The sequence below is a fragment of the Salvelinus sp. IW2-2015 genome, linkage group LG25, assembly GCF_002910315.2.
Source record: "Salvelinus sp. IW2-2015 linkage group LG25, ASM291031v2, whole genome shotgun sequence".
NCBI classification, from domain to species: Eukaryota; Metazoa; Chordata; class Actinopteri; order Salmoniformes; family Salmonidae; genus Salvelinus; species Salvelinus sp. IW2-2015.
In genome coordinates, this window is record NC_036865.1 from 9,755,338 (window position 1) to 9,777,120 (window position 21,783).

The 21,783-nt window shown below is 40.9% G+C and overlaps 1 protein-coding gene across 3 annotated transcripts in view; it reads left to right on the top strand.

Annotated features, from left to right (window-relative positions):
• LOC111951639 (synapse differentiation-inducing gene protein 1) overlaps positions 1 to 20,466 on the top strand; it is a 71,745-nt gene extending 51,279 nt beyond the window's left edge. For all 3 annotated transcript variants that reach the window (XM_070434891.1, XM_023969846.2, XM_023969845.2), the window contains one exon: positions 16,573 to 20,466. In XM_070434891.1, coding sequence (XP_070290992.1) covers positions 16,573 to 16,731 — 159 coding nt within the window. In that variant the 3' untranslated portion in view covers positions 16,732 to 20,466. The remainder of the gene's footprint in view (positions 1 to 16,572) is intronic.
• Positions 20,467 to 21,783: the final 1,317 nt, after the last annotated feature.

The window sequence follows — 21,783 nt, forward strand, 5'->3', positions numbered from 1 at the left end:
GTGTGTTCGGTTACCAGTCTAGCTTAAAAATTAGCCCAAGGACCTCTCAACCTGGCCAAAAGACCTGAAAACTAGGACCCATTTTTTCACAGCAAGAGAGGAGTTGACATGTTTATATAATAATCATTTTTTCCATAACTTTATCGAGCCAATAAAGAAGGAATATCGTAGTAACTTGTAACGTAATTAAAAGAGTAAAAAGTATTATTTTTCATAAACCGTGATATATGGTCTGATATACAGGGCTTCCAACCAATTAGCATTCAGGCCTCGATCCAGGTTTATAATTGTAAATAACGTAACTATAGAGAAATCGGACAGGAGATTTGAGTGATGAAAGTTTGGACAGACGATCTGAAAAACTCTGAGCAAGAAACAAGATGAAGAAACATAAAAAAACAGTTTGCAATTGGGCCGTTAGTATGTGCCAGATGTTAAGACTATACGCCGTTATAAATGGCCTATTTGTGAGATTGACATTTCAATAGGCATAGGCTACAACTAAAATCTGGGTTTTATGATTGTAATTTAATTTTGACATGGGTTTGCTAAGATAAAGGCAGGTAGTTTATAGCCCCTGATAGGCCTACATCTCATTTCAGATATCTATAGTATCTAGACGAAGATGTAGGCAAGATGTGAACTGAACGATTTACGCAGTTTGCCTCGTTCAAATTAACAGACAAATCATCCAACATGAATAGATTTGGAGTAAGAAGTGCTTGCTGTTTCCCAATAGCCTGCTGGAATAGGATACTGAGGATGGGTCATCATTTCAATCACTGAATTAAATATTAATAATATGTATATTGAACTGAATATGCTGGTCAACAACAGCCAGTGTTTTTTTTTTAGAAATAAAAAAAAAAACTGTCGTCTAATCTGACTGTTACCATCAGTCTAATGCATTCTAACAACTGATCTGCAATTGTCGATAGAGTTTGTAACTTCCAATTGAATGAACGAAAACATGCCCATTTTAATGTAACAGCATAATAACACAAGGCTACACAATAAACGGAAGTTATAGGTATTTATGAAACGGTTTGCCAGCTCCAGTAGGCTACACAAAGATGGCACAAATTGATTTGCAATGACTCCAGTATATCGCCATTTCAACATTTGTATTGTATCATGGGGAAAACAGCAAGCATGGCGATCTACAGATGTCTATACGTTCTGATTTTTTGTTGCTCTGTTTGAATGATGCTAGTGCAAATAGGATCCAAGTTAGCTAGACTTGAAAGTCACAAAACATTTGCTGGCTACTGTAACGAAGTGTTCCTCCTCCTTTCATACGAAAGGAGGAGGTGGTGTGTGTAGTAGTAAGTACGACCGTCAATGAGCGCTTACTGTTTATGTGATTTTACTATGATTTATTTAATTTGAAAGGCATAGATGAAAAACAAACTTAGTATGGACTATACTAAACTAAATGTATCGATTATAGACGAGTGTAGATCAGAGCGTTGGTGATCGTCGTAATGCTTTATCATGAGTAACTACGAGAGAATCTCTATATAACATGGAACAGCTGACTACAGTAAATATTAGGTGTGAAGCATATTACTTATAACCTGAAAACGAGTTTGCCACGAATTTCCTTGGCGTAGTACATTACAGATCACTGACACAGAGTATGGACAACCACCCACACGATACATTTAAGCAGTGTGGTGAAATAACCTTTACGTCAATTGAATATCGACTCTCAATCAAGGGAAATTGACAACCACCTGCCCAATTGGAGAGCCACTGAGTTACAGGATCACCTGCGTTTATATTGCCATTAGGCACTAGAAATCGAGAAAACTATATACTGCCCCTACCTCCTAACTGTATTTCGTCCGTGTTTGATTCCCAAACTAATCTACATACAGTAAGATCTAACAGAAACAGTGCAGTGAGACTGAATTATAAGCCCCCCCCTCAGGTGCTCGAATCCGGGGCCACCAGCAGAAAGTCTAGGGGAGGGTTGGGTGGGCATCTGATTTCACTGTGTGGGGCTTCAGGCTCTGGCAGGTCCCCACCCCACCATAGTCATAGATCCCTGCTTTTTACGTGTTGCTTACCCTTTTTTAGTCTATCTATGGATGATACTGCATCTGACGAACCCATCCTAATTTAATCGGTTACTGCCGTTAATTATAAGGTATGGCGAGCACCGAACAAGGTGTCAGGGCTAACTCTCAGTAGTGTAAGATTATATGAGTTGTTATTAGTTTATTTGAGAAAGAGATTATATATGACGCATATCTCATGGACAGAAGAAGTGTTAGGTCTAGTTTTGATATGTGATAGGTATTCAGCTCAGCTAATCGAAGTGGCAACTGTCCGGGAATCTGAAGGGCAGTGGGGGGGGGGGGTTGGAGAGTCGCTGTCGTGCCTTCACTACGTTGTCTGTGTGGTTAGACCATTTAATCTTCTCTGAGATGTGTACAGCGGTACTGTTGATGGGGGCGTGTCCAGCCTGGTTCCTCCTGAAGTKCACAATCAGGTCCWTTGTTTTGCTGMTAAMGTTGAGGYAGAGGTTGTTTACCTGGCATGTTTACTATCACCTGTAACACTCAACCGCTTCTTCTGTCATTGGCTGATTTTGTGGATTCATTGGTGTCGTCAAGGAGGATTGTATTGGGATTAATATAACTACTCTCCTGAGCATACTTTTTACCATGTAGTTGTTATTCTTTAAATAAGGTGGTGGTGTACACAAATGGTGAGATGGAAAAACACAGGATTATATGTGCAGCTTAATAATTACCTTTTTTTGTCACAAGATGATTATTATTACTGTATTATTATTACTGTAGATCTTATTTAAATCAATCTCTGTCATATCACATGGGCAAAGTTGAATAGGTCCCGACACCCTAAAGAGAGGTCTCAATGTTACGATACCAAACTGAAACAATCTGTTTTTGCTACGCCGGTGTGTATAATCTGATTCACTGCTTTTAGAACATGCCCCACACAAATTGGGTAAGCTTTTTACATAATATTTTGGCGCGATTGTGTGAGAGTGGGCCTTGTWTGGAATAAGCTAGGAACAAAAATCCTCCTTGAGCGATGGCGGACATATTCCACAAAGCAAAGGTTTTTATCATGTATAAAAATGTTTCACTCATAGATACAGTGGCAAGAAAAAGTATGTGAACCCTTTGGATTTCTGCATAAATTGGTCATRKAATTTGATCTGATCTTCATCTAAGTCACAACAATAGACAAACACAGTGTGCTTAAACTAATAACACACAACTTATTGTATTTTTCTTGTCTATATTGAATACATKATTTAAACATTCACAGTGTAGGTCGGAAAAAGTATGTGAACCCCTAGGCTGACTAATCCAAAAGCTAATTGGAGTCAGGAGTCAACTAACCTGGAGTTCAATCAATGAGACGAGATTGGAGATGTTGGTTAGAGCTGCCTTGCCCTATAAAAAACACTCACAAAAATTGAGTTTGCTATTCACAAGAAGCATTGCCTGATGTGAACCATGCCRRGYACAAAATAGATCTCAYAAGACCTAAGATTAAGAATTGTTGACTTACATAAAGCTGGAAAGGGTTACAAAAGTATRTCTAAAAGCCTTGATGTTCATCAGTCCACGGTAAGACAAATTGTCTACGGCACTGTTGCTACTCTCCCTAGGAGTGGCCGTCCTGCAAAGATGACTGCAAGAGCACAGTGCAAAATGCTCAATGAGGTTAAGAAGAATCRTAGAGTGTCAGCTAAAGACGTACAGAAATCTCTGGAACATGCTGACATCTCTGTTGACGAGTCTAAAATACGTAAAACACTAAACAGGAATGGTGTTAATGGGAGGACACCACGGAAGAAGCCACTGCTGTCCAAAAAAAACAATTTCTGCACATCTGAAGTTTGCAAAAGTGCACCTGGATGTTCCACAGCGCTACTGGCAAAATATTCTGTGGACAGATGAAACTACAGTTGTGTGGAAGGAACACACAACACTATGTGTGGCYAAAAAAAGGCACAGCACACCAACATCAAAACCTCATCCCAACTGTAAAGTATGGTGGAGGGAGCAACATGGTTCTGGGCTGCTTTGCTTTCTCAGGGCCTGGACAGCTTGCTATCATCYACGGAAAAATGAATTCCCAGGTTTATAAATTTTGCAAGAGAATGTTAGGCTATCTGTCCYCCAATWGAAGCTCAACAGAAGTTGGGTGATGCAACAGGACAACGAGKCAAAACATAGAAGTAAATCAACAACRGAATGGCTTCAACAGAAGAAAATACGCCTTCTGGAGTGGCCCAGTCAGAGTTCTGACCTCAACCCGATTGAGATGCTGTGGKATGACCTCGACAGCAGTTCACACCAGACATCCCAAGAATATTGCTGAACTGAAACAGTTTTGTAAAAAGGAATGGCCCAAAATTCCTCCTGACCGTTGTGCAGGTCTGATCCACAACTACAGAAAACGTTTGGTTGTTATTGCTGCCAAAGGAGGGTCAACCAGTTATTAAATCCAAGGGTTCATATACTTTTTCCATCCTGCACTGTGAATGTTTACGTGGTTTGTTCAATAAAGACATGAAAARGTATAATTGTTTGTGTGTTATTAGTTTTATGCAGACTGTGTTTGCCTATTGTTGTGACCTAGATGAAAATCAGATCACATTTTATGGTATTTCCAAAGGGTTCACATACATACTTTTTCTTGCCACTGTATATCCACAATGATCTATACTTTCATGTAGTGTATACAGTACATTTATGTCCCTGTGAATGATAGTGTAGGAGCACTAAGTGTTTTGTTTAAATGTGAAAGATTATTTTCAGMCAACACCCTCAGATCTCAAGGGTAGAAGATAATTGTCTAATGTGTTTGTAAAACACGTTTTTCATTCTGAAAATGGTTGTTTTCTCTTTCTCCTTACTGCATCTGAGGAACTGCGGTTGCTCCGTGGTGAATTCGTTTTTGTTTTGATTTGATTGTAATTAATTAAGCCAACTTAAATTGAGCCAGTAATTACAAAGAACTGTTTCTCGCCTGTGCAGAACAATAGGGTTGTTAATCATATTTACATACTTAGTATGCTCATTAACTGCTGGGGAGGGCTGGGTGGAAAATGGTAGTGTCTGTAAGACTCAGCAACACCCTATGTGGCATCCTCTAGTTAAAACTGAAGATAGTTAGAATAATGAGACACAGACTGGGACCACTGTGGCATTCTGTTACATTTGTCAGTCATTTGAAACAAACAGTGTGTATTTTTGAAGGGCTCATGAGAGTTACTAATACATCTTGATCTCGGTATGTTATCCTTCTCTTATCCTTTAAATAATAACATCGAAGCCATTCTATAGAGATATCTCTCATACACTGAGTGCACAAAACATTAGGAACACCTGCTCTTTCCATGACACAGACTGACCAGGTGAATCCAGGTGAAAGCTATGATCCTTTTTGATGTCACTTGTTAAATCCACTACAATCAGTGTAYAGGAAGGCGGAGGAGACAGGTTAAAGAAGGATTTTTAAGCCTTGAGACAATTGAGACATGGATTGTGTTTACCATTCCGAGGCTGAATAGGCAAGACAAAAGATTTAAGGTTCCCAAGTGGCGCAGCAGTCTAAGGCACTAGTGCAAGAGGCGTCACTACAGTACCTGGTTCGAATCTAGGCTGTATCACACCCGGCTGTGATTGGGAGTCACACAGGCCCGGCGCACAATTGGCCCAGCYTCGTCCGGGTTTGGCCGGGGTAGGCCGTCATTGTAAATTAGAATTTGTTCTTAACTGACTTTCCTAGTTAAATAAAGGTTAAATAAAAAATAAGTACGTTTTTGAATGGGGTATGGTAGTAGGTGCCAGGCGCACCAGTTTGAGTGTGTCAAGAACTGCAACACTGCTGGGTTTTTCACACTCAACCATTTCCTGTGTGTGTCAAGAATGGTCCACCACCCAAAGGACATCCAGCCAACTTGACACAACTTTGGGAAGCAGTGGAGTCAACAGGGGCCAGCTTTCRTGTGGAATGCTTTCGACACCTTGTAGAGTCCATGCCCCATGAAATTGAGGCTGTTTTGAGGGCAAAATATTAGGAAGGTGTTCCTAATGTTTTGTACACATTCATCAACAGTCATTTTCATGCCCACCTGCATGTTTCATTGTCCTCATTTACAATTCTGCTGGCAGCCTAAACAACCATGTCCTGCTGACCTTTCCAAGTATGCAGAAATTACTCATATTTTGTTTCGTACACTGTATGTAATGTGATAAACAACACAGATCTATTATGGTTCATTGTCATGTTAACAAAGGTCTATATTACCTTCGCATAACTCTGTGAATGATTATACTGTGCATGTGTACTCACAACTTGGAGATAGTGAAGGTCATTGTTTGTGTCATGCCCGACTCCCCCTCCCCCCTGCGTAAATGTGTGTTACATCAAKCACAGAGACTAGAGCACTAAAAAAAGCTTCAGATTTGAGTTCTTTAGTTCAGTTTTCTGCGTTCAACAACAACAAACATACGTCGTGCTCCGGTGACGTAGTGAAATCTTACTCAGACTTCCACTATAACTATGTTGTTTTTCGGTTTGGTTTATTTTTTGGTTTATTGCTTTATTAGAATCCCCATTAGCTTTTGCTGAAGCAGCAGCTATTCTTCCCGGGGACCACAAAAAACACTAAACATGGCAAGTAACAAAACTCTGATACAGTGATCGACAAGGAAYGTCACACAGATGTAAAATACAATGATATACAAAAATGATGGTACAAATAATACAACTAAAACGTGTGTTTGTGTGTCCCCACAGTCCCAGCCGTCCCATAAAATGTTGTTTAATCTTTTTTTAAAGGTAATTTTGCTGTTTGCTTGAGTAATTGGAGATGGGAGTTCCATGCAATCATGGCTCTGTATGTTGGAGGCAGTGGGTGGGAGTTTGATCTCTTCAAATTAAATAATATCATCAAGCCCAGATTAACCATGGATCATAGATCCCCACGCAGGGGATGATAATCAGCCTTTGGTCCTCATGGTAGCATTGTTTGGAGTTGGACAGAGACTGTGTGCGGATTTGTGTGTGTGTGTGTGTTAGGGGTGGGTTGTCCACCCAAACACAGTAAATGTAATCTATTATATACGTAAGAGAGTATATTTGACCTCAATGCGAAGCAGCAGCAAAAACTGAAATTAATRGTTTGAATTACCTTGATTACCTTGGCTTCCAAGAATTAAGCTTTTTGATTGGAGAAATCATTATGCTTCCTTTTTTAAAGATGATTACCTTGTTTTGTATATATCCTTATTGTCACGCCCTGACCATAGATTGCTTTGTATGTTTCTATGTTTTGTTTGGTCAGGGTGTGATGTGGGTGGGCATTCTATGTTGTATGTCTAGGTTGTCTATTTCTGTGTTTGGCCTGGTGTGGTTCCCAATCAGAGGCAGCTGTCTATCGTTGTCTCTGATTGGGAGCTATACTTAGGTAGCCTGTTTTCCATTGTGTGTTGTGGGTGGTTGTTTTCTGTTTAGTGTATGTTCACCTGGCAGAACTGTTCGTTTATCGTTTTTTAATTATTTTTAGTATTCATTAAAAGTAATTATGAGTACTTACCACGCTGCACCTTGGTCTTCTCCTTCTCCTCGATACGACGATCGTTACACTTATCTCTAATGAGTACTAGGTTTAAGTTTATATCACCAATTTTCAAGTAGGATGATTTTTAGTCGATCCGAAAATGAAGGGATTATTGCGTAATATATTATTAGTCTTCTTCTTCTCTCTTGTAAGTGCGTCTTTAGTATACTTGTCACTGAGGGATGTAGGCAAGAGGGTGAAATCACATCTTCGATAAAAAACTTTCTACAGTTTGGAGTACCATTAAGTTCTTCAGAGCTAGGGTTAGTCTTGTTGACATAGCAAGTCATTAGATAATGTCCTCATTGATTCAAGCACATTTTATCCGCGGTGAGTCAAATGAAAAACAAGATAATAGCCTTCCAAGAAAGCTTCTAACTGAGGCTGCAGACAGGGCTGAATCCAAAAACCGAATTCTCTGTTCCTCAGYCCTAGACATACGCCAGTAATATAAATAGATCACAGAACTGCCTGTGCTTAAGGACTGAAATGTATGTCCTGACAGAAACAATTACATACATCTATTTGACTTGAGTTTGCATTGCAGAGCCACAGGGGAAAGTGTTCAGAGGAACCTTATGTAGACTAAGGAGGCATCGGCACACACTGTGGACGTGTTTGCTTTATTAACAATGGCACTCCACGATCATGTGTCAGTGGAAAGAWATTCGATCACATTGACTAAATTCGATTTTTCTGTATTACAGAAAGCAGTGGACTGAATGACAGCTGTGTCTCTCCTCCAGACTACATTAAAACTGTTATTGRATTGAACATTGTAATGGAAAACATTTGTCCTCTTGACAATATTTATGTTTTGGCATGTGCATATTTAATCATTCTAGGCATCATGAGAACTGTATGAGAGAAAATGCTTGTTCACTTAACCTATTAGGTTTATCTAGTTTATATGATGGAGCAAGAGAAGAATCCTGGTTCTGTTGAACATAAAAAGCCTGGAATTTATGAACGATCCCACAACTTGGGTCACAAGTTACACAGATCCTAACACAAAGGTGGTGTTATCCCTCCCTGTGATTCCACATGATTGGTTATGGTCTTTTCACACACTGGTAACACATTTGAATTGAACCATGTGTCAATTATTCCAACACCTCTGTTCTTTGGCACTGTTTGGTGTGAAAATGAAATTGTCATGACAGGACGGACCGGTTCCACTGAATGACATCTCCGCTGCCAGCCTGGTGTTCACAATTATCAATTAGCCCCAACTCTGTAACCTTGAACAGCATAGGCTGTTACACAGGCAGCCCAATTCTGATCTTTTTACCAATTATTGACAAAAGAGCTGATATGATATGAAAAAATACCAAAATATCAGAATTGGGCTGACTTGAAAAACACAGCCTTAAATCAAATCAAATTGTATTTCACACATGCGCGGAATACAACAGGTGTAGTAGACCTTACCATGAAATGCTTACTTACAAGCCCTTAACCAACAATGCAATTCAAGAAATAGAGTTAAGAAAATACAAAATAAAATAAAAAGTAACACAATAAAATAACAATACCGAGGCTATATACAGGGGGTACCGGTACCGAGTCAATGTGCAGGGGTACAGGTTAGTCGAGGTAATTTGTACATGTAGGTAGTGGCAAAGTGACTATGCATAGATAATAAACAGTGAGTAGCAGCAGTGTAAAAACAAAAGGGGGGGGGTTGTAAATGTAAATAGTCAGGGTGGCCTTTGATTAATTGTTCAGCAGTCTTATGGTTTCGGGGTAGAATTTGTTACCTCTTAAGGATTAGCCCCTTTTTTTCAATTTCCCCTAAAATGACACCCAAATCTAACTGCATGTAGTTCAGGGCCTGAAGCAAGGATATGTATATTCTTGGTACCATTTGAAAGGAAACACTTTGAAGTTTGTGGAAATGTGAAAGGAATGTAGTAGAATATAACACAATAGATCTGGTAAAAGATGATACAAAGAAAAAAACAACTGTACTTTTGTATTGTTTTTGTACCATCTTTGAAATGCAAGAGAAAGACCATAATGTATTATTCCAGCCRGGGTGCAATTTAGATTCTGGCCACTAGATGGCACCGGTGTATGTGCAACGTTTTAGACTTATCCAATGAACCATTGCATTTCTGTTCAAAATTTTGTATCAAGACTTCCCAAGTGTACCTAATTTGTTTATTAATAATTTTTATGTTCAAAATTGTGCACTCTCCTCAAACAATAGCATGGTATTATTTCACTGTAATAGCTACTGTAAATTGGACAGTGCAGTTAGATGAACAAGAATTTAAGCTTTCTGCCAATATCAGATATGTCTATGTCCTGGGAAATGTTCTTGTTACTTACAAACTCATGCTAATCACATTAGCCTACGTTAGCTCAACCGTCCGTGGAAGGGACACCAATCCCAAATAAGTTTTTTAAGGAGCCTTTTGGCGCTCCGGTACCGCTTGCCTTGTGGTAGCAGAGAGGACAGTCTATGACTTGAGTGACTGGAGTCTTTGACAATTTTTTGGGGCCTTCCTCTGACACCGCCTAGTTTATAAGTCCTGGATGGCAGGAAGCTTGGCCCCAGTGATGTACTGGGCTGTACMCACTACCCTCTGTAMCGCCTTACGGTCGGATGCCGAGCAGTTGCCATACCAGGCGGTGATGCAACCGGTCAGGATACTCTCAATGTTGCACCTTTAGAACATTTTGACGATCTGGGGYCCCATGCCAAATCTTTTCAGTCTCCTGAGGAGGAAAAGGTGATGTCTTGCCCTCTTCACGACTCTCTTGGTGTGTTTGGACCATGTTAGTTTGTTGGTGATGTGGACACCAAGGAACTTGAAATTCTCGACCCGCTCCACTACAGCCTTGTCGATGTGAATGGGGGTTGTTTGGCCCTTTTTTTCCTGTAGTCCACTATCAGCTCCTCTGTCTTGCTCATGTTGAGAGAGAGGTTGTTGTCCTGGCACCACACTGCCAGGTCTCTGACCTCCTCCCTATAGGCTGTCTCATCGTTGTCGGTGATCAAGCCTACCACTGTTGTGTCGTCAGCAAACTTAATGATGGTGTTTGGAGTCGTGGTTGGCCACGCAGTCGCGGGTAAACAAGGAATACAAAAAGGGCCTAAGCACGCACCCCTGAGGGCCCCCCATGTTGAGGAWCAGCGTGGCAGATGTGTTGTTGCCTATCCTTACCACCTGGGGGCGGCCCGTCAGGAAGTCCAGGATGCAGTTGCAGAGGGAGGTGTTTAGTCCCAGGGTCCTTAACTTAGGGATGAGCTTTGTGGGCACTATGGTATTGAACGCTGAGCTGTAGTCAATTAACCGCATTCTCACATAGGTGTTCAATTTGTCCAGGTGGGGAAGGGCAGTGTGGAGTGCGATTTGAAATTGCGTCATCAGTGCAGCTCGTGGCTGGGTTTCCCTTTGTAGTCCGTAATAGTTTGCAAGCCCTTCCACATCCCATGAGCATCAGAGCCGATGTAGTAGGATTCAATCTTTTTCCTGTATTGATGCTTGGCCTGTTTTGATGGTTCGTCTGAGGGCATAGCGGGATTTCTTATAAGCATCCAGATTAGTGTCCCGCTCCTTAAAAACGGCAGCTCTAGCCTTTAGCTCAGTGCGGATGTTGCCTGTAATCCATGGCTTCTGGTTGGGATATGTACGTACGGTCACTGGTACTTCCAGCTTTAGTTTTGGCTTGTAATCAGGAATAAGGAGGATAGAATTATGGTCAGATTTGCCAAATGGAGGGCGAGGGAGAGCTTTATATGTGTCTCTGTGTTTGGAGTAAAGATGGTCTAGAGTTTTTTTTTTTCTGGTTGCACATGTGACATGCTGGTAGAAATTAGGTAAAATGGATTTACGTTTGCCTGCATTAAAGTCCCCGGCCACTAGGAGCCCCGCTTCTGGATGAGCATTGTCTTGTTTACTTATGGCTTTATACAGATCATTGAGTGCGGTCTTAGTGCCAGCATCGGTTAGTGCTGATAAATAGATGGCCACGAAAAATATATRGATGAAAACTCTCTTGGTAGATAGTGTGGTTTACAGCTTATCATGAGGTACTCTGCCTCAGGCAAGCAATACCTCGAGACTTCCTTAATATTAGACATTGCACACCAGCTGTTATTGACAAATGGACACATAGCACCACCCCTCGTCTTACTATACATAGCTGTTCTGTCCTGCCGATGCACGGAAAACCCCAGCCAACTGTATATTATCCGTGTCTTCATTCAAAAGTAATCATCCCCCTTGGCGTTTTTCCTATTTAGTTGCATTACAACCTGTAATTTAAAATTGATTTTTATTTGGATTTCATGTAATGGACATACACAAAATAAAGTGTATGTGAAGTGAAATGAAAAAAGTTACTTGTTTAAAAAATATATATATATGGAAAAGTGGTGCGTACATATGTATTCACCCCCTTTGCTATGAAGCCCCTAAATAAGATCTGGTGCAACCAATTACCTTCAGATGTGACATCATTTGTTAAATAAAGTCCACCTGTGTGTCACATGATCTCAGTATATACACCTGTTCTGAAAGGCCCCAGAGTCTGCAACACCACTAAGCAAGGGGCACCACCAAGCAAGCGACACCATGAAGACCAAYGAGCTCTCCAAACAGGTCAGTGACAAATTTGTGGAGAAGTACAGATCAGAGTTGGGTTATAAAAAAATATCCAAAACTTTGAACATTCCACGGAGCACCATTAAATCCATTATTAAAAATGTTTAAGTATATGGCACCACAACAAACCTGCCAAGAGAGGGCCGCCCACCAAAACTCACGGACAAGGCAAGGAGGGCATTAATCAAAGATGCAACAAAGTGACCAAAGATAACCCGGAGATTGGAGTATCTGTCCAAAGGACCACTTTAAGCCGTATACTCCACAGAGCTGGGCTTTGAAGAGTGGCCAGAAAAAAGCCATTTTGTGTAAAGAAAGAAATAAGCAAACACGTTTGGTGTTTGCCAAAAGGCATGTGGGAGACTCCCCAAACATATGGAAGAAGGTGCACTGGTCAGATGAGACTAAAATTGAGCTTTTTGGAAAGAAAACTCTGTCTGGCGCAAACCTAACACCTCTCATCACCCCGAGAACACCATCCCCACATTGAAGCATGGTGGTGACAGCATCATGCTGTGGGGATGTTTTTCATCGGCAGGGTCTGGGAAACTGGTCAGAATTGAACGAATGATGGATGGCGCTAAATACAGGGAAATTCTTGAGGGAAAACTGTTTCAGTCTTCCAGAGATTTGAGACTGGGATGGAGGTTCACCTTCCTGCAGGACAATGACCCTAAGCTTACTGCTAAAGCAACACATGAGTGGTTTAAGGGGAAACATTTAAATGTCTTGGAATGGCCTAGTCAAAGCCCAGACCTCAATCCAATTGAGAATCTGTGGTATGACTTAAAGATTGCTGTACACCAGCGGAACCCATCCAACTTGAAGGAGCTGGAGCAGTTTTGCCTTGAAGAATGGGCAAAAATCCCAGTGGCTAATTGTGCCAAGCTTATAGAGACATARCCCAAGAGACTTGCAGCTGTACCTTGACTTTGAGGGGCTGAGTAGTTATGCACACTCCAAGTTTTCTGTTTTTTTTGTCTTATTTCTTGTTTGTTTCACAATTAAAAAAAATTGCATCTTCAAAGTGGTAGGCATGTTGTGTAAATCAAATTATACAAACCCTCCAAAAATCTATTTTAATTCCAGGGTGTAAGGCAACAAAATAGGAAAAATGCCAAGGGGGATGAATACTTTCGCAAGCCACTGTACTCGTGATACATAAGATATTACAGTTGTTAAAACCTCTCTAGGGTACGTGAGACGGTAGCGTCCCACCTCTTCAACKGCCAGTGAAACTGCAGGGCGCCAAATTCAAAACAACAMAAATCCCATAATTAAAGTTCCTCAAACATACATGTATTTTACACCATTTTAAAGATACACTTGTTGTAAATCCAGRCACAGTGTCCGATTTCAAAAAGGCTTTACGACAAAAGCACACKAAACCAAACGATTATGTTAGGCCTATTCACAGAATAACACAGCCATTTTTCCAGCCAAAGAGAGGATTCACAAAAAGCAGAAATATAGATCAAATTAATCACTAACCTTTGATGATCTTCATCAGATGACACTCATAGGACTTCATGTTACACAATACATATATGTTTTGTTCGGTAAAGTTCTTATTTATATCCAAAWATTGGAATTTACATTGGCGCCTTACGTTCAGAAGTTCCAAAACATCCTTTGATTTTGCAGAGAGCCACATCAATTTACAGGAATACTCATAATAAACATTGCTAAAAGATACAACTGTTATGCATGGAATTTTAGATGCACTTCTCCTTAATGCAACCGCTGTGTCAGATTTCAAAAAAGCTTTACGGAAAAAGCAAACCATGCAATAATCTGAGTCGGCGCTCAGAGCCCAATCAAGACACAAATATATCCGCCATATTTTGCAGTCAACAGAAGTCAGAAATAACATTATAAACATTCACTTACCTTTGATGATCTTCATCAGAATGCACTCCCAGGAATCCCAGTTTCACAAAAATGTTTGTTTTGTTCGATAATGTCCATTATTTATGTCCAAATCCCTCCTTGTTGTTCTAGCGTTCAGTACACTTTCCAAACTCACGACGCGCGGGCAAGTCCAGCAGAAAGTACGGACGAAAAGTTAAAAAAGTTATATTACAGTCCGTAAAAACATGACAAATGAAGTATTGACTCAATCTTTAGGATGTTTTTAACATAAATCTTCAATAATGTTCCAACTGGAGAATTCATTTGTCTTCAGAAGTGCGATGGAACAGAGCTCGGTCTCACATGAACATCATCAACATGATCTATCATCAACATCTATCAACATGGTCAACATGGTCTATCATCAACATGATAGACCTTACTCAATCCCCTCTCATTGGCCCCCACTTTACAGTAGAAGCATCAGACAAGGTTCTAAAGACTGTTGACATCTAGTGGAAGCCTTAGGAAGTGCAACATTACCAATATCCCACTGTATCTTCAATAGGAGCTGAGTTGAAAATCGACCAACCTGGATTTTTTTCTCAGGTTTTTGCCTGCCATATGAGTTCTGTTATACTCACAGACATCATTCAAACAGTTTTAGAAACTTCAGAGTGTTTTCTATCCAAATCTACTAATTATATGCATATTCTAGCTTTTATGGCTTTGTAGCAGGCCGTTTACTCTGGGCATGCTTTTCATCCGGATGTGAAAATACTGCCCCCTACCCCAAAGAAGTTAATGTCACCTTGGTGGGATAGTTCCGAACGGTGCTCATCCATTTTATTCTCCAGTGATTACACATTGGCCAATAGAACGGATGGTAGAAGCTGGTTACCCACTCGCTGCCGAATTTTCACAAGGCACCCCGATCCCTGCCCCCTGTACCTCCGTCTTTTCTTCACGTGAATGATGGGGATATGGGCCTGGTCTCTGGAGAAACAGTATATCCTTCGCGTCGGACTCATTAAAGAAAAATATATTTGCCCAGTTTGAGGTGAGTAATCACTGTTCTGATATCCAGAATCTCTTTTCGGTCATAAGAGACGGTAGCAGCAACATTACGTACAAAACAAGTTACAAACAATGCGAGGAAACACAGGAGCCCGTAAAATGGCAGTCATCCRTCCAGCGCCATTCTTGGTCGTACGTTTACAACTCTATTATGTGTGGCCTGCAGGAGTACTGCATGGCCGTGAGGCATAACCTTCACAATTGCCATTTGCATATTATGTAATCATAGGTTCCTCTAAATGAAAACACATTCGTAGCTACCTTGAGAAGAACGTGAGCTAAAACGAACAGACCATGAGTACCTCTCGTATGCTATAAGTACTATGGTTTAATTGACTATCACAGCACCGCTCTAGTCATTCCTTGTTACGACTACCCTTTCCTCACTCTCCCTCTTTCTTTGTCCTCTCTATCGCTGACGTACTGTGTCTGAGGGATGGTGTAAAGCTGACATCTCAGCGGGGCTCCCGTGGGACTCTGGGGCCGGCTACATGCATTAATATTTCAGCTACCCTGTCACTGGCCACATTCACACAGAAAAAAACATGGCATCAAATTCCAATCATTTTAAAAGAAAAAAAATCATAATGGAGCTTTCAATAGCCCGCAGGACTCCATCTCCTCTGAKGCCCTTCCTCCCACTGCATCAGTTATTTCGCTGTAACATTGTGTTCACTCTACATTAAAATGTGAAATAAAGTTTTTTGCCCCAGGGAGCCCTCACATGAGTCCATGTTATGCTCCTGTCTGAACATAGAAAATAACAAGATAAAAACATCACAATCCCTTAATCTCCTGTCTTCACCCTCCATTTACCCAAAGGACCGTTTTTTTTTCAACCTTGGGCCAAGCACCAGTAGGGTTATCAGCTTTCAGCCGCTACCCACCTCGTGATGAACTTTGTCTGGAATCTTTAAATGAGGATTMGGTTCATTAATAAATGTTTTGGTATTCACACTTGCACAATTTACAATGTTAGAGGGGGCCTGTCTACAGGCGGCCTTTTGATTGCTACCCATAATGCTGAAGATAAAAGGACTGCTTGCTAACAAACCAAGAATGGTCCTCAGCAAGGTAATAGGGGAGGTCAGGGGCGGTATGTAGATGACATAATAAGGAATACTTCTAGGGTATTGAGCTATATTAATCAGAATATCCCTCTTTTTAGTCTTGATAATTTCTCGTGGACTTCAGAAGGATACAGGCCCAGTTGGCGAGTTGAGTCACAGCGGATTTCATTATTTATCCGCTGTGGGTTGCCATGTTTTGCTGAGCGCCTCCACAAGATCCCCCATACATTTCACTGGAAAGGGACAATTTCCTGTTTAATTTCCTCCTATTAATTGGGTAATTCTGTCTCCCCTTTGCCCTCGGTCTCTCTCTCTCTCTCTCTCTCTCTCTCTCTCTCAGACGAACAAGGCGGTGTCTAAGGGGGACTTACACTTGGCCAGCTCCAGCTCCAGACGTGCCCTCTTCCTGGCTGTGCTGTCAATCACCATCGGCACAGGCATATATGTGGGCGTGGCTGTCGCGCTCATCGCATACCTCTCCAAGAACCACCACTTGTAGCCTTGCCCTGCCCCCACTGCACTGTACTGACTGCGCTGGGGGTATGGTTCACTTTGGGGCAATTGAACAATGGAATATGGGCCTGRAAACTATGGGACTATCAGGATGGACAGAACCTGGCCATATGGTTGACACAATTCGTGAGCTCTAACATGAGGTTCCTGATATGGATAATGGTATTTTAACGGTCAAGTTATTCTCTCATTTTGACCAAGAAAAACTGGAGACTCTTAGTCGTTCCATACACGACTGATTTTCTTATTTAGATGTTTKAAATTGGTTTGAGTTTTACCAAGGCAAAACACAGCCTGTGAGAGGTCAAACCAACATGCACTAAATATTACCTGTACCAAGAGRATACTGTACGTTTACGGGGCATGTTCAATGCTCAGTTAACGGTGAGTTGTGGATGTCCAGCTACATTCACCACACTATCAGTCACATTTGGCAGCTKCTGTCGTGGATAAAAGGGCTGCTAAAGATGTCACTCGTCCATACATTSAACCTGTATACATTTATTCTACGTCACATTGAATTGATCCGTGGATGTCACATAGTGCAGCTCAACTGGATCATTTCTCGGGTGAATACTACAAGTCCTATAAAGTAATGTGATGGTTTATATACAGTGCCTACAGAAAGTATTCACACCGCTTGATTACAGCCTGAATTTAAAAGGGATTAAATTTAGGTTTTTATTATCACTGGACTACACACAATAACCCATAATGTCAAAGTGGAATTATGTTTTTAGAAATTTTAACAAATTCATAAAAAAATTCAAAGCTGAAATGTCTCAATAAGCATTCTAGTCTTTTTTGTCATGGCAAGCCTAAATAAGTTAAGGAGTAAAAATGTGCTCCAATAATACATTTCATGGACCGTGTGCAATAATAGTGTTTAGCATGATTTTTTAATGACTACCTCTGTACACCACACTTAAAATTATCTGGGGGGGGGGGGGGCAGCAGACATTGAATATCCCTTTGAGCATGCTGAAGTTATTAATTACACTCTGGATGGTGTATCAATACACCCAGTCACTACAAAGATACAGGCCTCCTTCCCCACGCTTGTGGGGTATTGTGTGTAAATGGGTGAGAAAGAAAATCTATTGAATCCATTTTGATTTCAGGCTGTGTAACAACAAAATGTGGAATAAGCCGAGGGGCATGAATACTTTCTGAAGGCACTGTACATTAAAGTGCCACTGCACTCCAATACAGTATCTTGGTGGCCCTATTATCTCAAGGGAGAACTGATGTCTCCTCGCAGCACAATGTCTTTTAACACATGCTTCACACCTGAAATGTGGAGCTTTTGTTGTAACCCTACGACGACATGCTTTTGTGTTCCGTCAGGGATAGAAAGTGCACAGGCTGCAGCTCCCCAACAGAACCAGCATACACAGAGATYCAGTACCTCAATGTTGATAGGCACAAATAAGGGGGGGGGGGAAAGCAGAGGAGTCATTGGAGGCAGAAGCCATGCTGTAAATACCTCTATGCTTTTTGTTTATAAACATACTGGAATAGATGTGATCATTTTTTTGCAATCTTTTTTTTTCCTGCTGTATACTGCTACTATGTCAACTGTCAATGTTTTGGAGACTCATTGGAGAGTCAGTGTTTGAGATACAAGTGCTTGCAAATGAAATGTAGTGTTATGTCTGACGTGCCTGTGGTTTCACAATCTGACTTTGGTTGGTTCAGCTGCAACGTTATTAAAATTATTGTATTTTTTCTTCATGCACAATAGCTTTGCTTATTACAACATATACAGTATTACCACATGAAATAATCTGGTCAAAATGTTTTACAGGTTAGGCTATTTTGTTGCATATGCTGTACATTATAAAATATGTTTAAAWTMTTTTAATAATATGCACAACGTAAAGGCTTCTAAAAAAACAAATATTACTTGAACACACAAAAAATGATTAAGTGTTTATTGAAGTCAGCACAGACCTAAATGATGGACACTGCTCAAGCATCAGGTTTCCCCACTCACTCCTTCCCTATCCTCACCTCKACTGCACATACTAGTACAACTCTATTACATTCAGCCTTTCCCCAAGAATGACTAATGACCTGCACGCACTGCATATTTCATGGCAGCAGAAACCTCTCGCTGCCTGTCAAATATTAGCTTGCCAAGCGCCCAGACGATTCATCCATTTTACATGACATTGAGGGCGCCGTAGTAGTTAGCGCGGCTCTAAGTGCATGCCAAGACTTCCATGTCAGAGAGGTGGGTTGGGAGAGGGTGGGATTTAGTTGTATCATATCTATATGTGACATGAGAGAGACTCAGTGATAAAGGCCTATTGTACTGTAGGCTTTTAAGTGCTGAATGCCTTTCATGCCTTTTCTATGAATCCTTAGTGGGTCTGATCCAGGTGCTTTACACTGTGTGTCCTGGGCTAACCACTGGGAGAAAAGACACACCTGCTCAGTGAATCCCGGGGACCAGGCTGATTCATACCAATAGGCTATAAGACTCTGAGTCACAGGGGCTGGAAACCCAGCAGAGGCAATAACAACAGCTAGGCTGTAAATGCAAGGATTTTGATGGTAAAGAAGATATCTACAACCTAACGTTTATGGCAGGGTTGGGGAGTAACTGATTACATGTAATCTGATTACTTTTTTTTTTTTTTTACATTAGCAGCACATTTTCTACAAATCAGATTACAGATACTTTTGAAAAACGACACTAAACATAAATATAAACACATGTAAAGTCCCATGTTTCATGAGCTGAAATAAAAGAACCCAGAAGCACAAAAAGCTTATTTCGCTCAAATTTTATGCACACATTTGTTTACATCCCTCTTAGTGAGCGTTTCTCCTTTGCCAAGATAATCCATCCACCTCACAAGTGTGGCATATCAAGAAGCTGATTAAACAGCATGATCATTACACAAGTGCACCTTGTGATGGGGACAATAACAGGCCACTCTAAAATGTGCAGTTTTGTCACACAACACAATGCCACAGATTTCTCAAGTTTTGAGGGAGTGTGCAATTGGCTGTTCATTTCTCTACCATAAGCCACCTCCAGCGTTGTTTTAGAGAATTTGGCAGTACGTCCAACCGGCCTCCAAACTGCAGACGCGTCGTGTGGGCGAGCGGTTTGCTGATGTCAATGTTGTGAACAGAGTGCCCAGTGGTGGCAGTGGGGTTATGGTACGGGCAGGCATAAATTACGAACAATTAACACAATTGCATTTTATTGATGGCTATTTGAATGCACTGTGACGAGATCCGTGAGATACCTTGACGAGATCCTGAGGCCCATTGTCGTGCCATTCATTCGCCACCATCACCTCATGTTTCAGCACAGCCCCATGTCGCAAGGATCTATCTGTACACAATTCCTGGAAATTGAAAATGTCCCAGTTATTCCATGGCCTGCATATTCACCAGACATATCAAATGTCACACGTCAGCATTTTTGGGATGCTCTGGATCGACGTGTACGACAGCGTGTTCCAGTTCCCGACAACATTCCATAGGCCACATTCAACAGCCTGATCAACTCTATGCGAAGGAGATGTCGGGCTGCATGAGGCAAATGGTGGTCACACCAGATACTGACGGTTTTCTGATCCACACCCCTACCTTTTTTAAAAAGGTATCTGTGACCAACAGACGCATATCTTTATTCCCAGTCATGTGAAATCCATAGATTAGGGTCTAATTACTTTATTTCAATTGACTGATTTCCTTATATGAACCGTATCTCAATAAAATCTTTGAATATGTTGCATGTTGAATTTATATATATTTTTGTTCAGTGTAGATGATTACTTCTTGGATTACTTTTAAATTCAGAAAGGATGTTTGCGGGAAAAAAATACATTGACACCTCTCTGTTTTTGCAATGATATTAAATTCAGCATTGAAAAAAGGCACAAGTTTAAGTTTGTTGCACCTAAGCAAGTCTGAACATAAGTCAGAGACCACTATGATGACACACCAAAAGAGTTTGAGGATAATTTTTGTCTTCTTCTATTGCCTCCTAAGGGGAAAGTAATTCCAAAGTAACTGAAAGTAATCAGATTACGTTACTGAGTTTGGGTAATTCAAAAGTTACATTACTGATGACTATTTTGGATAGTTAACTAGTAACCAATGGATTACATTTAGAAATGAACCTACCCAACCCTGTCTATAGACTGGAATGGTTAAGATACCTGTTTTCAGAAGGCATAGGGAAATTGAATTGCAACAATAGCCATGGAAATCAATAGCCTATTCCAATATCTTCATTGTCTAGACCTCCAACATGTGTTACAATACAATAAAGAAGCAGAGGACAGTCTTTTGCATTTGGCCGTTATAAATGTATTGACAGCATGAATTGAAAGCACTGGAACAATGAATTAGAGCTCTCATTGTTAAGCAGAAGACACCTTATCACCAGAAACCTCAAACTAGCAACTCCCAGGCAAAGAGCTGCCATTAGCGACAAAACAAACATAGCCTGCTGTAAACAGCTGTTTGCTAGGAGCAGGCCAGTGAGCCCACAGCTCTATCTAATAAGGATTTGGAGAGCGGGGGACTGAGGGAGTGGGGGAAGATGGGTTATTAGCTTAATGCACGGTGGCTTCCACCATGTTTATGTTAACTGGCAGGACATCTGATCTGAAAAGCAGGGATGATGATAGTGCAGTCTATTCATATGCATTGCTGTCGTCAGTATCCTCCAAAACAAGTGAAGGGCATTGATTATGGTTGTGTAAGACTGCAATTTGAGGCAGCATCGACTTCCCCAAATTGTAAGGCTGTCATTTGTAGCCGAGTATCACATCATTGTCGTTTAGCTTATCAGTTGGCAGGGTAAGATATTAAAGGCGATACATTGTAACTCAAATGTCGATTAGCACAACACCCCCATTTGACACTTAACTCTCAATGTCAATCATTGAGTCAAATAGAGCGTGTTCGGCTCAAGAGTTTTGATAGGTCATACAAATTACATAGCACAAGCAAAAATCATTGCTGGTCTGAACCAGCAACACAAAGTGAATGAAATGGGAAGATGCTA